The 13,898-nt window shown below is 56.8% G+C and overlaps 2 protein-coding genes across 4 annotated transcripts in view; both read right to left on the reverse strand.

The window, feature by feature from the left end:
• LOC101984203 (vascular endothelial growth factor A-like) overlaps positions 1 to 5,278 on the reverse strand; it is a 7,804-nt gene extending 2,526 nt beyond the window's left edge. Inside the window, exons 1-4 of one of the 3 annotated variants that reach the window (XM_005359843.3) lie at positions 4,899 to 5,278; positions 4,573 to 4,602; positions 2,750 to 2,821; positions 1,467 to 1,598 (exon numbers count right to left, since the gene is read on the reverse strand). In XM_005359843.3, the coding sequence (XP_005359900.1) occupies positions 1,467 to 1,598; positions 2,750 to 2,821; positions 4,573 to 4,602; positions 4,899 to 5,056 (392 nt within the window). In that variant the 5' untranslated portion in view covers positions 5,057 to 5,278. The remainder of the gene's footprint in view (positions 1 to 1,466; positions 1,599 to 2,749; positions 2,822 to 4,572; positions 4,603 to 4,898) is intronic. The other 2 variants (XM_005359844.3, XM_005359845.3) reach the window with 2 other exon arrangements.
• A 44-nt stretch (positions 5,279 to 5,322) lies between these two features.
• Positions 5,323 to 12,433, reverse strand: LOC101983908 (vascular endothelial growth factor A-like). Its single transcript, XM_005359842.3, has 3 exons — positions 11,582 to 12,433; positions 8,626 to 8,674; positions 5,323 to 5,961 (listed from the first exon to the last, which is right to left on the reverse strand). The coding sequence occupies exons 1-3, from the start codon at positions 11,645 to 11,647 to the stop codon at positions 5,699 to 5,701; spliced, it is 378 nt and encodes a 125-aa protein (XP_005359899.1). The 5' UTR covers positions 11,648 to 12,433; the 3' UTR covers positions 5,323 to 5,698.
• Positions 12,434 to 13,898: the final 1,465 nt, after the last annotated feature.

Below are 13,898 nucleotides of genomic sequence, written 5' to 3' on the forward strand. Positions count from 1 at the left end.
AGGACAGCCTGAGAACATAGGGGTCTCTCTGCATGCTCCTGCCCCTGGTTGGGTTCTCTGAGGACAGCCTGAGAACATGGGTTCTGCCCCAGACACAGGCAGTAGTGGACTGGGTTGGGTCTCTGGAAGTCAGGTAACTTTGATTAGCTACCAGCTCATTCCGGAAACCCTACAACACCAAGGTCTTTATCCTCCTTAAAAGCCTCCGGGGAACCGAGCCCCGTCACCCAGCCCTGGGTTTGGAAGAGTCCCTACCACAGTCCTCACACAGTGTTCCCATAGTGCGCCGCAGGAACCGCTCCATGACAGCCAAGGCCAGTTCCCAGCTGTCTTTTGAGCACCCACAAGGCACAAGGATGCAGACAGGGAAGGGGGCACACACCAAAGAACCCTTGGGCTACTTGGGAGCCTGGCCCTATCTGGGCCATCTCTTTAAAAGTCCTGCTTCCCCAGATGACAACCATCCCCAGGGCAGGTCCCCAGGACAGGCCACGCTGATATAAACGCCTGTCAGGACATCAAGCTGCCAGTTACAGCCCTGGGCTCTGGACCTCACCCCGCTGAATGTGGTCATATACAATATCCACTCATAAGCCTGGCATTTCCTTGGTCCACAGGGCAAAGGACAGAAGAACAGACATCTAGGTACCCCAAAGGGTTAGAAAGCAGGCCCAGGCTTAAGGTGCTCCCAGTCACGTCAGGGGAGGGGGCCTGGCTCTTTTCTGCAAACACCCTGGAAGCATTTGGAAACGTGTGGGCTGCTCAGGATTGTCACTCTTGGCCATAACTGGTGCAGAACTAAGTTATCTAGTGTCCTCAGATGCATGCAGGGAGAATTTCCCAGCCTACACCAACAGCAGAGGCCCACTCTCAGGAAAGCCGTTTGAGGCAGACACGGCCTGCCCTAAAACCTTCTACTCTGAGGGGGACAGCCTGTCTTCAAGAAGCCACAGTCTGAAGGGGACACAGACATCAGGAGATAAGACTCCAAGCCCAAGAAAAAAAAAACCCAAGTGGTGAGAGACCCAGATGTACGGGCTCTCGGGGCAGGGGTGCAGTCGGGGAACACTGTTATAGAAATTCTGTACCTGCAAGGACTTTCTTTCAGATTTCAGCATTAGCACCAAAGGTAGAATTAATAACAGCAGCACCGACAGCCTCCACAAGCAGCAGGACCAAAGGACACAACACACAGCTCGGGTCCACACCATGACATTAAAGCCGCAGAGCCTACCCACTCAGGCAATCAGGGCCATCTCAGAGCAGGCCTGCCAGGCCAGACAGGAGCCCGAGGCCCCACACAGCCTCAGGAGCAGAGAAGACAGCAATCACCACACAGGCAGCTAGAAGCTGAGCAGCAAGCAGCTGGCCCCTCACAAGCGTGCTCTCTCTGTCTCTCTTCCTCTCTCTCTCCCGTATCTGTGATGCCCCTCTCTGACTCTCTTGCTCGCCCTCTGGAAACCAACCTGCAAGTACGTTCGTTTAACTCAAGCTGCCTCGCCTTGCAACGCGAGTCTGTGTTTTTGCAGGAACATTTACACGTCTGCGGATCTTGGACAAACAAATGCTTTCTCCGCTCTGAGCAAGGCTCACAGTGACTGCAAAAAGGCAAAAGGAAAGACATCTAAGCTAGAGCATCAGCAGGGAGAGAGAACCCATGCAACGCCCCCTAGCACGTCCGCAACGCTTCCCCACCCAGCTCATTGGCTCCTAGGCCCTTTCCGCATCCCGGAAAGATCCGAGCGCTCCAGCAGAAGACAGAGAGAGTAGCAGAGAGACGCGGCACTGGCAGGACACCTGCCTACAGGAAGAGGAGGGCACAGGCGGGCAGAGTGCAGGGAGAAGGCTGCCATAAGAGGCAATGCTGCACCCCACCAAGACATGGCCTCTCTCAGACCACGGGGCCCTGACTGCTGCGGTTCCCAGAACACATCTTGACTCTTTACCGGCTGGGGACAGTGATGGTGACTCATGAGAGCACCAGAGGCACCTTCTCCCTGGAAAAGGACCTCTGCCCAGACCCTCCTCCAAGGGGGAGGGCCAGCAGAAGGCAAGCTAAGTCCAGAGGCACTGTCCACCAGCGAGGCCTCCAGAAGCAGCACAACTTGCAAACCAGAGGAAATGGCCACTCTTGAAGACCTCTGTAGGCCTCTGTGGGTGATCTCGATTGGACTGCAATAACGGGCTGTCCCCTCCTGGAGCCTCAAGTCCAGGAGTCAGAGCACTTCCGAACGATGACAAGGGGCTACCACACAGTACCTGGCCCACTCAGGCTCATCTTGAGGCCACGGTCAACCACTTCCCAACTACCATACCCTTTAACTCACGCCACATCCGTCCTCCACACCACCCTTATCCTCCAGACATGTGCAGGAGCCTAGAGCAGTGGAAACCAGTTGGGTGAGGGCCCCAGTGCCCAGCACCCATGACAACAATGGCCCCACCACCAATGCCCAGTGGGTGAGAGAAAGTCGGTGCCCAGCCAAGCCAGAGTCCCCTCCCTAAGTGCACCAGACCCACCCACCCCATCCCAACCCTGGTCCAGCAATGCCACCACCAAGTCTACCCGTTGGTGCCATTAGTGGAGTGAGTGAGAGAGAGAGAGAGAGAGAGACACTGAGGCCAGCGGGAGGGTAGGGCAAGAGCCAGAGGGAAGCTGGGGAGGGGAGGCAGGGTTAGGGGAACTGCAGGCGATTGTCTGGAGGCCAGGAAGGCTCCAAGGAATTAGGCAGCAGCGGCACCAACGTACACGCTCCAGGATTTAAACCGGGATTTCTTGCGCTTTCGTTTTTGACCCTTTCCCTTTCCTCGAACTGATTTTCTGGAAAATATAAAAATAGAAACAGACAGGAAGAGAGCGAGAGGGAAGAGAAGAACAGAGGCGCAATGAAGAAGACAGAGGGAAGAGCAGGGGGCCCAAAGCTGCCCTAGTCACTTACTGGAGCAGACTCCAGGAAGGACCACAGGCATGGGGGGGTGGAGGGGCTGGGACAACATACATCCTTCTCCTCACTCTGCCCACCGTAAGGTGGCAACCCCAGCCCCAGGCAGGGCTTTAGGTGGGCAGTGGAGACTGTGCAAGGCCTAGCCTCTAGGTTCATGTGGCCCCTGGTCCCAGGCAGGGTGCAAGGACACAGGGGCAAGATCTTTGCCCAGCAAGCCAATAAATACAGTTAGACCCTGAAGGTCAGGAGGTTCTACTTTAAGGAGACAGTGTGGTTCGAAACCTTACAGATGATTGGGAGTGGGCTGCGCCTCAAGAAACTTCTGCCTTCATCTCTAAGTATGATAGCAGGGGTCCCTCTGGGGGCCCTGCCTCAGTGCCCTTGGAAGATGGCACAAAAGCCAGGGTAGGACATGGGGGCACGTGGGATGGAGATGGAGCTGGGCATCCTCAGAGTCCAGCACTGACAGAGGGGCCAGGAGTGAAGGGGAGTGCAGCATGGGTGTGTGACCAGGGGACCAGGACACTTGGCAGAGACCCTTCTCCCCAGCTTGTCAAAGCCCACCATTAGACTCCTTCCGAACCCTATCACTCTCCCTGTGGGCAAAGCAGACATCTAGCGAACAGCTAGCTGAGAGGGACAGGCTACAGCCTGCCACCCTCCAGGGAAGTGGTACTCTCTAGACCTGCCAGGCCCCAGAGAAGACATGGCAGTCTGTCTATCACAGGCAGAGAGAGAAAGACAGGGACCTGGGGAGAGGGCAAGCCTGTCCTGCTTTGGAGAAAGCACTGGAAGGATGGAGGAAGAAAGCTCTCTGCACAGGGATACTCGCCTGAGTGTTCTCTCTCTCTCTCTCTCTCTCTCCCTCCCTCCCTCCCTCCCTCCCTCTCTCTCTCTCTGACAAACTCCTGACAGACACAGTAGTCCTGGAATCTGGAGACTTAGGCAGAGTCCCCCAAGTGTAGGGCAGACACAAAGGGGTGTGGGGGAGGGGAGAGGGCACGGGTGCTCTCTCTCTCTCAGTTGCTCCTCCCTGCAAGTTCATCTCCCCAGCGATGTCAGCCCCCACCCTATCCTGACCCGACTTTACACAACAAGCAACTGGAAGGCTGAGAAAATGGCCACCATGCTACTTTTTCTACCCACTAAGGGGGCTGAGTCTGTTACCTACCCCTCTCTGACAGATAGCAAACTCACACCAAGAAATCTCCCGGGAACCCTAAGAAACCTGGACAGTCACAGTCACCACTGAACAAGGCCACATCCTCTGATACAGAGAAACTGCCCTCTGGCACCATCTCCCTCTCCTTCACTCTGCTGTGGGAGCCAGCGTCCACAGCACCCCTCCACACTTACACTGAAACAGCAAGTACCAGCCAGAAGGGACCTGAGCCCTGGGGTGGGGGCGATGGGGGGGCAGCATCTTCTTCAGAAGAAACAACAGACTCCAGCTTGGATCTCTTCACCATCCCAGAGCCACAGCCTGAAGCTGGCTCCATCCCACGGTCACCGGAGCTCCACCCATTTGATGCCCCAACCCACTGAGGCTATCAGAGCACCCGAAAGAGGAAGCCAAAAGCCCCAAACCAAGACAACTGGAAAAAAGTGTTAACATGTGGCCACTTACTTTTCTGGCTTTGTTCTGTCTTTCTTTGGTCTGTAATGGGTAGAGAAAGGGAGAAAAACAAAATACAAAGGAATTAAGATGACGATAACAACAGGGGTGATAATGACAACAGTTTGGTAACAACACGATGTTGATAATTTAGCAACACTATCTTAATCTTTACGCAGAATAACAAAGTTGTGGTGAGGTACACTGAATCGTCCTGCCTGTTTTCTAGAGCGGGGAAGACACGTGAGGTGGGCACACTGAGGTCAAATGCCCAAGGTCATACAGTGGTTAGAAGGTAGCTGTGAGCTAAGGAGTGTAGCACGCTCTGCTGTCCTCACCTGCATTCACATCTGCTGTGCTGTAGGAAGCTCATCTCTCCTATGTGCTGGCTTTGGTGAGGTTTGATCCGCATGATCTGCAGAGGGAGGGAGCAGATCACAGAGGTTAGTGACCCAGCCAGCCATACCCATATGGGACACCCCGGGGCTCCTGTCATTCAGCACCCAGGGGTTCTATTGAGCAGGGATAGGTGGTGGAGGTAGGGGGACCAGGGCTCTAACAGAAAAGAGCCTTGGGCCACCCCAACTCCCCCAATCCTGCTGGCCTTAAGAAGCACCTGCTCTCGAGGGCAGACATAGCTGCAAGGGTTGGCCAGGCTGGGAATTCAGGTCCTGGATTCTCACCATCCCCATCCCTTCCCCTCCTTCATCCCCTCCCGAGCTTCACCCTGACCCCTAAAAGCTACCTAAGAGCTACCCACCCTATGTCACTTAACTCCCTCCCACTCTCCACCCCGTCTGGGCCCAAATCCACCCATTACTACGCAGCACCCCAAGACTGGCTTTTAACTCTGCAGTTCCATCCAGTTCCCAAATGGAGCCCTCCAGCAGGGAAAGCTTGGGGGCTGCTCCCCCAGAGAAGGAGAAGGGCACTTCTGTCATCAGCCCCAGTGGAGCCAAGGGAGCAAAGGTCATCAAAGCAGAGATGGTCAAACCGTTGAGAACGAGTGCAGGGAAGTGCAGAAATGCAGGTGTCTTCTTCCCCATAGTAGAAATGAACTCCAACCTCATCTCCTCACCCTGAACCCCAATTTAGTTCCTCCTATCAGAGTTTCCCAGGCAGAGGCCCAGACAACCTTCTAATGCCCATCCTTGTACCACCCTACCCTTCTACGCTCCCTGCCCCCTATGTCACAGGTGCCTACCTGCATGGTGATGTTGCTCTCCGAGGTGGGCACACATTCCAGGGCCTCATCGTTGCAGCAGCCCCCACACCTCATGAGGGGCACACAGGACGGCTTGAAGATATACTCTATCTCATCAGGGTACTCCTGGAAGATGTCCACCAGGGTCTCGATTGGACGGCAATAGCTGCGCTGGTAGACATCCATGAACTTCACCACTGCGTGGGAGGGTTGACACACAAGTCAGCGGGGAGCTAACACGAAGGCGGGCAGCCTCTATCCCACCCAGCTTCCACATCAGCGCAGCTCTTCTAAAAGTCTGACCGAAGCGTCTCCCTCATTTCCAGGTTCAGGCCCAGGGGAGGTGGCCATATCTGACTCTCTTCCTCATTGTCATAGCAGGGCGAGTTCCTGGGCCAACTATGACACCAAACACACGCTGGACCCCACAGTAAACCATGCATACACAGCACACACTCTAAGTACTACCAGGACCCTAGTTTATAAATGGGGACCTAGAGGCCCAGAGAAATGCCACAATCTGTCCCAAAGGCCACACTGCTGGTAAGAAGCGGTTAGAACGAGCTATGATTGCAGAGCCTTACAATATGTGCAAACCCAGAAGCTTGAAGAGCCAGCTACCTTACACCTGCCGGTCCCACCTCCCCAGACTTCAGCAGGTGGCAACGGGCAGGCACAGCACACTGGTCCTGCCAGCACTAAGCGCCCCACCCAAGAGGGCAACCTGTTTCCATCATGGAAAGAACAGGAGCTGCCTCTGTATAAGGCAATTCTAGAAGCTGAGCTGGAGGAAGACAAGCGAGAGACAATTTCCCAGGCAGCCTGAGGTACTGGTGAGGAGGAAGGGAATTTAGGGCCAACGGAGCGGGCACGAGAGAAGCACAGGACTTCTTTGGGACACCAACTGGTGGCTCAGCTGGCCACTTCTGGTCACACCCCTAACACTACCCCACAGAAGCTTGCCCCTGAAGTGAGAGAAGAAAGAGCACAAGCCCACATGGGGCCCAGGCTCTGCCCAGCACTAGTGTGACCTTGGGTCTGTCCCTCCAGTCTCTGGGCCTCCAGCGGGCTATCTGCAGAAGCAGGTTGGCCTGACCTCTAAAGACACTTCAGTGAGTGCGAAGGTGGGGTTCTGTCTCTCTTTGCTAACCCCGAAAACAACTCTTCGCTTCTCATTTCAGGTGACAAAGTTTGGAATGTCACTAAGGCATTTTAAGTGCACGCTCCAGAGACTACACCCCCACCCTCAACCTGGGGCCATAGCCAAACCTCCCTTCGCTCTTGTACAGTTTTTGTTGTGGTGGTGGTGGAGTTTTTTTTTTTTTTTTTCCAGAAAGGTAAAGACGAAGTCTAAGAGGAAAAGGAATGGGGGTCACCTAACTGCCACCCCTCTGCCTTGCTCAAGGGCTCTATTTTCTCTCTGGACAAATAAGCACAGAATTCTTGTCTATCCCCAAAGAGTTAACGCAAAACATAGCCACCCCCCACAAAAGTTCATGAGATCAGATCTGAAAAATTCTTTTCAAGGGGAGTCTATATGGAAGATGACTAACCCAGAATTTTTTTAACTGACCCTTCATCTTGGCTGGGACAGAGGTGGCCCAGGCTAGGAGGGGTCCACACAGGAGCAGGCAGCAGGAAGGTGTGAGCTGAACAATGAATGGGGATGGGGCTGGAGGCAAAAAGAATTCTTTCTAAAGTTCCCCAGGAGGGGGTGGAGGTGCCTTGGCCAGCACCCATGGGAGCCTGGCCCCTGCCCCCAAGGGAAGCTGTCCTGCTACTCAGGACGTGTGCACACATATACTCCAGCATCAGGCTTTCGTGGTTTTCCTTATTTATAGCAGACAACCTTTTCTCCATCAAACAAAGACCATTTGTCTTGCCTCTCCCAGACCTCAGAGCCCACTAGGAAGCAGAAAGGGGTGGGTAGCACTTTGGAAGTAGGGGCCTGTCAGTGGCTGGGGCCAGGGCAGAAAGCCAGGAGAAAGAGCTCCTGGGGGAGGAGGCAAAACCGGCTGGACATCACCAGCGTTCCTTGGCTGGCTCCAGCAGCCACAGTGGATTTGGGTCAGGGAAATTAGCCTAGAGGAAGACCCCAGGGCCTTCCCTACACAGAGGAAGGACACTGGGGGAGTGGCATCCGGCTGGAGCAGAGGCCACACTCAGTGCTGGGAGAGCCAGGGCGTCCCCAGAGAAATGGGAGGATCCCGGTACTCCAAACCACACTGGAACAAAAGGCAGGCGGACTCGGGGTTGGGCAGGGAGGCGGGGCGCCTGAGTGCTACAGCCGGCCCTCTGCTGGTCCTGCAGGGAAGTTCACAGCACCCAAAGGCAGTCTATGGAAGCTGCCATCCTCAGAGAAAGGCAAGCCCAGAGCTTGGGCGTCCAATTAGGGTATGCCCCTAACCTGCCTCCAGGTCACACAGGAAGGGTCACAGCCCCCACGGTGGGCTATGGCTGACTAGGAAGTGGCACTAAGCATTCATCCTCCCCTGGGAGTAAAGGACACAAGGGATATCTCCCTGAACATCTGGAGTAAGGGACACAAGGGATAGCTCCCTGAACATCTGGAGTAAGGGACACAAGGGATAGCTCCCTGAACATCTGGAAACCCTGACTACCACCTTCCTCTGCTGTGCTCATGATCAGATTTTACTGGAAAGGGTGTCTAGAAAAAGCAACAAGTCCTGTTTCTAGCAGAAAGCCAAAGAGAAGGCACCTTAAGAAACACAAGAGCTAAACTCACAGTCCTCAAAGTCTTATGCCCCAGCCCACCCCCAGGACTGAAAAGGAGGACCAGGGCTTATCCACGCCCACTCGAGACAAGGGGAGGGGTCCCATCCAAGAGCATGGGGACTCACCTTCATGGGCTTTCTGCTCTCCTTCTGTCGTGGGTGCAGCCTGGGACCACTGAGGACAAAACAAAGAGTAAAAAGCATTAGCAAAGGCAGGGACAGAGGCAGCCACAAGAGCGCAAAGGCCTGGCCACTGAATCCCTTGATCCCCTCTCGCCTCTCTCCCAACCCCCAGCCTCCAGCTTCTCCCCAGCTTCTGAGTCAAACAGGGAACAGTCAGGGGTCCCCCCACAGGTCCAGAGCGAGCATACCCCGCTACCCCTGGAGTGCTTCAAGTTTGAACCCATGAAAGTTAAAGGCTAACCAGGTGCTGGGGCGCTCGCAATGCACAAGGAAAATACCAGAAGCTTGCGCTGTCCAGGCCCCTAGCACCTCTCCATTCTTGCCCCCTCCTTTTTCTCACTGCCCCTGATTCGCTGGTCCAAAGCCATGGGTGAGTATTAAGGTCAAATAGGAGGACAAATTTGGACTAGGGCAGGAAGGAAGGACTAGGGGCGAGAAAAACAACATGGTGACCTTCTCCTGCTGACATGACAAATACCAGGGAGAGCTGGTGTTGAGGAGGGAGGGGGTGTAGCGGAGCGAAGGGCACCAACCACCCTCCCCCATCCAAACCCTCCCCAGGCCTCGGGAATATTCGGCATACCCACAGGTTGCTCAAGGGGTGGAAAGCAAAGAGGACCCTAAGCAAGGGAGTCCCATTTTCCTCCCACCCCAGTGTGCCTGGAGCCTGCATACAGTTCCAAAGCCTGGCTAGCCTCCTACTCCGGCCACATGCCCAAGCCTCTCACCGAAGCAGAGCACTTTTCTCAGATGGAGCAATGGGAGCTTTCTCCTCAGAACTGCCCAGCTCCCAAAGGGTCTCTTGCCCCACACTAGGCCTGGGCCCCACATCCTTCCTCATCCCCAAAAACTCCTTTCTCCCCTCCCCAGAAGCTGTAAAGGTCAACAAAAAGGCCCTGTGAACCTGACAGGAGCAAGACAGTGAAGGCTCTTAGGCCTTCCTGGGGAGCTCCTGCTCCCACCAACTCCCCAGCCACAAGTGCCACATCAACCTGGACCTCCAACTGCCCTGAGAAGGATTCCCACCCTTGTCTGCCTCTCTTTCTCCACCAACAGTGCCCAAATAGCAGTCCTCCCAGGGCCCTCAGCCTTGCCACCAGGGCCAAGGTCAGAGGTGGCCTTTCTCAAGAGCCAGTCTCCCACTGCAACTAACTCAGGCAAGCCCGGGGTTCTGCTCCTCAGGCCCTCAACTACCTGCTCAACACCCTTGCGACAATCTCCCTTAGTCCTCTATCTCAGTCCCAACAGGGAAAGGAACAGAAACTTTGAACCCCCTCCCAGATGGGGAGGTTCTGGGTAGGGACTGGCCAGGTGCCCTTCTCTGGGGGCCTCTGAAGGTCATACTGTGGCCAGGCACTCCTGCCCCTCCTCCCCACATGGAGGCCCAGAGCCAAGGCCTTTGTGCCAGGGTCTAAGGAACTCTGGATGGTGGCAGGGACCCCTGCCTGTCTCCTTCCTTCTGCCCCCTTTTCAAGTGGTCTCTCTAGCTTGAGTATTAGCGGGAAAGAGCATAAAAGGACCCCCAGTAAGCAAACTGGGTGGGCGAGTTCAGAGTTAAACCACCTGCTCTCTGAGCATCGGGTTTGCCAGGGCAAAGTGTGTGTGAAATACTGACGGGAGATCCTGCCAAAGATGTGGGAAAGGCTAGTTCCAGGCTGCCTCAGTCATAGCAAATATCACGCCATTTTTCCAAAAGGGGGAAAGTGGGGTGATGTCAGTTACCCTTCACTGACCCCCATAAAGGCTGGAGCACACAGCTCGATAGAGCTGCTGGGGAGGGAAGCACACCTTCACCAACTCAAAACTTAGATTAGCGTTTCCACAAAGAACGAGAGGGTGGGCCTCAGCACCCCCACGTCTGACAGGCACCGTCCTTTCCCTGGACCCGGAGGCCAGGAAGGGTTCTATGAGTCTTCTCAAAGAAAAGGAAAATATGAAAGGGTGGGAAGGGCTTCTCTACGCTCCAGGCAGGAAATGGGGGAAATGGGGAAGGGGCGTCAGGAAATTCTTCCTAGCGCAAGGCACGGGTAGAAGTTAGGGACGGAGGAAAGGGTATGGGAGTTTCTCCGGGTTACGGAGCTGGGGATACCTCTAGAGGTCACCTTCCTTGCGGAGGACCGGTGAGGGGGAGGGGCGCCGCTGGTCGCCCGGGTCTCCCGGCTCCCGCAGCCGCGGCTCCGGGAACACGAGGCCGGCCAGGCCCGGGCTGATGTAATCGGCTCTGCGCCGCGCGCGCCCGGCCGGGCGGGGGAGGGCGGGCACCGCGCGGGACGCGAGCGGGGACGGGAGGGGGTGGCGCAGCGCAGGTGGCCCAACAAGCTGGAGGAGTGGGATAGGGTCCCCGCAGCAATCCATCCTAAAACTTTTCCCAAACTCACTGTAAGGGCCGAAGAGACCCGAGCGGCAGTGACAGCAAAGCCCCCTCGGTCGCTCGCGCCCTGCCCCCTCCACGATCTCTGCCCTCCCCCGGTCCAAGGTCCGAGCACCCCCAGGCATGCCCGCTGGGCTCCGGACTCCCGCCCCCTTTGCCCGGACTTCCAGTTCTCCGGGGACCCGCGACCCGGAGCAAACTTCTGCCGCCAGCCACAGTGCAAGCCCAGCCCCCTCGGCCTCCTCCTCTGGCTCCCGCCCTCGGCTGCTCGGCCCAGATCGTACGTGCGGTGACTCTGGTGGGTGGGCAGGGCCCGCGTGGGCGGCGAGACTATCCTGGCGCCCTCCCACCTAGAGCGCACCCCCTCCCCCTCCACGTACGACGCCAGAGGGGGACGCCTCGAGCCCGGTGTCCAAGGACCCGCGTGGGGCACTAAGCCCCCACGCGCGCGCTCGCACGCACGCACGTCCCCAAGCGGGAGAGGCGCTCTCTACGGCCCGGCGACAGCAGGCGGGCACGATCGCTTACCTTGGCATGGTGGAGGTACAGCAGTAAAGCCAGGGTCCAGTGCACCCAAGAGAGCAGAAAGTTCATGGTTTCGGAGGCCCGTCCGGGGCCGGCGCGGCTCGCGCTCCCTCTCCGGCTCGGACTGCGAGGCAGCCCGCTCTCTTGCGCGCCTTGGCGGGCTCCTGTCCCTTCTGGAACCGAGGCCCGGGCCGGGGCCTGGGGCGCGCGCGCGGCTGGAGCACTGTCTGCGCACACGGTCGCCTCACCCGTCCATGAGCCCGGCTCCCGAGAGCCGAGCGCCCACTGCGGCCCCCTCTCCTCTTCCTTATCTTCTTCCTCTCTCTTCTCGGGCCCCGGCTTCTCCAGGCCCGAACTAGCACTTCTCCCAGCTCCGATCGGTTTGCCTCCTCCGGCGCAGACCACGGCTACTCCGGAGCGAGAAGAACCCAGAAGTTGGACGAAAAGTTTCAGTGCAATCCCGCGATCCCCGACCCCCTCCACCCCGCCTCCGGGCGCGGGCTTCGGCTCTTGCTCGCAGCTCGCCGCCGCGTCCACCGTAGGCAGCCCGCAGGCGAGGAGGTGGGCGCTGGGGCTGGGGGCGGTGTCTGTCTGTCTGTCCGTCAGCGCGACTGGTCCGATGCAAGATCCCAAGGGGGAGGGCTCACGCCGCGCTCTGACGGTCACCCCCAAAAGCAGGTCAGTCACTTCGCCCCTGTCCTTCTCTGCTCGCTCGTCAGCGCGCGCTCTCTGACCGGTCTCTCGCTTCCTCGACTTCTCCCTGGAGCTCTTGGCTACCTCTTTCCTCTGCTGATTTCCAAAATCCGAAGTGATTGAGGGAGTGAAGGAGCAACCTCCCCAAACCGTTGGCACGATTTAAGACGGGAATAGAAAGCAAAAATAAATTAAAGCGTAAAACAATGCAGTTTTTAAAATGTTTAAGAAAAAAAGAGGTTTGAATATCAAATCCCAGCGCAGAGAGACTCCCTGGCTGGTGAGTCCGCTGAATAGTCTGCCTTGTCGCTGCGTCTCGCGACAGAGCTCCGCTGCCGCCGCTCAGCTCACCCCCAGCGCCAAAGCCTCGCTGCAGCTCGGCTGCCCCAAGCCTCTGCGCCTCTCACCGCTAACAGCCGTAGAAAAAAAAGGGGGTCTGGCCCCGCCCCCAAATGCCCGCCCCAGACCCGCCCCGGGGGCGAGGCCAGGCCGAACTAGGCACCGCCCCCCAGGATCCCCTTGGCCACCAAGCAGAAGTGGAAAGCTAAAACCCCCACCAGGATTCACAGCCTGGAAATTATCCATGCACCCCTTCAAACTGGGCCCAGCGACACATTGGACACATTGGGTGTTGGGAATTAGAGGAGACAGGAGAATGAGGTTATGTGCGAACAGGGTCTGAGAGCAATACCCTTTCCTGGGAATATTGAAGAAGGTGGGGCAGGGCGGAGAGCTGGCAGGGACGTGTGAGGAGAGGGACACAGATTTGTTGGAATCCCGGAGTGACCCCTGGCCTTCTCCCCCACCTCGCATACACACACACACACACACACACACACACACACACACACACACACACATATGCACGCACTCACATTGACACACGCGTCCTCCCTCACGCAGACTGGCTCGCCCAAGTTCACGATCTCCCTGTGGTGGCCGAGCGCCCCCTAGTGACTACATTATGCACACCCCAACTCTGGCTCAAACCTCGCAGGTTTTGGGAAGAGCGTGAGAGTTGACTCCTGAGCCCAGCATTCTTTTCACTTGTTTGTTTTGTATTGTTGTTGCTATTGTTTTCGATACAAGGTTTCACTGTATAGCCCTGGCTGTCCTGAAACTCGCTTTGTAGACCAAGTTGGCCTCAAACTCACAGACATCCTCCTGCCTCTGCCTCTTGAGTGCTGGGATTAAAGAAGTGTGCCACCACCACCAGGCGGGCCTGGCATTCTTTGACTTCCCATGTTTCTGACCCCCTTAAACAGTTGCCTGTTTGACCTCCGAGGCAGAAATCTCAGGTTTATTTACAGGGGGAGAAGGGGTATACTTATCTGAGCCCTTGTCTGGTCTGCAGACATCAGGAGCGGGAAGCTTCGCTGGAGAGAATTTGGCACTGAATTTGTAACACTGAGAATGGGAAGCTGAGAGGTTCTGGGGTTAGTCAGTGGCTGGGAGGAAGAGGACCTGTGGAAGCCCACGTACGCACTGTAGAGTCTGGCAAAGCCCAGAGGGAGAGGCAGCTGGGCAGACAGAGGCCCTTGTTCCTCCTGATCACCACCCCTCAGATGTTGCCCGGGAACTGAGGCCAGGGGGTTGATGGGGGCGGAAGCAGGCCAGACCTGCGTGG

This window comes from Microtus ochrogaster, linkage group LG2 (genome assembly GCF_000317375.1).
Source record: "Microtus ochrogaster isolate Prairie Vole_2 linkage group LG2, MicOch1.0, whole genome shotgun sequence".
Classification (NCBI taxonomy): Eukaryota; Metazoa; Chordata; class Mammalia; order Rodentia; family Cricetidae; genus Microtus; species Microtus ochrogaster.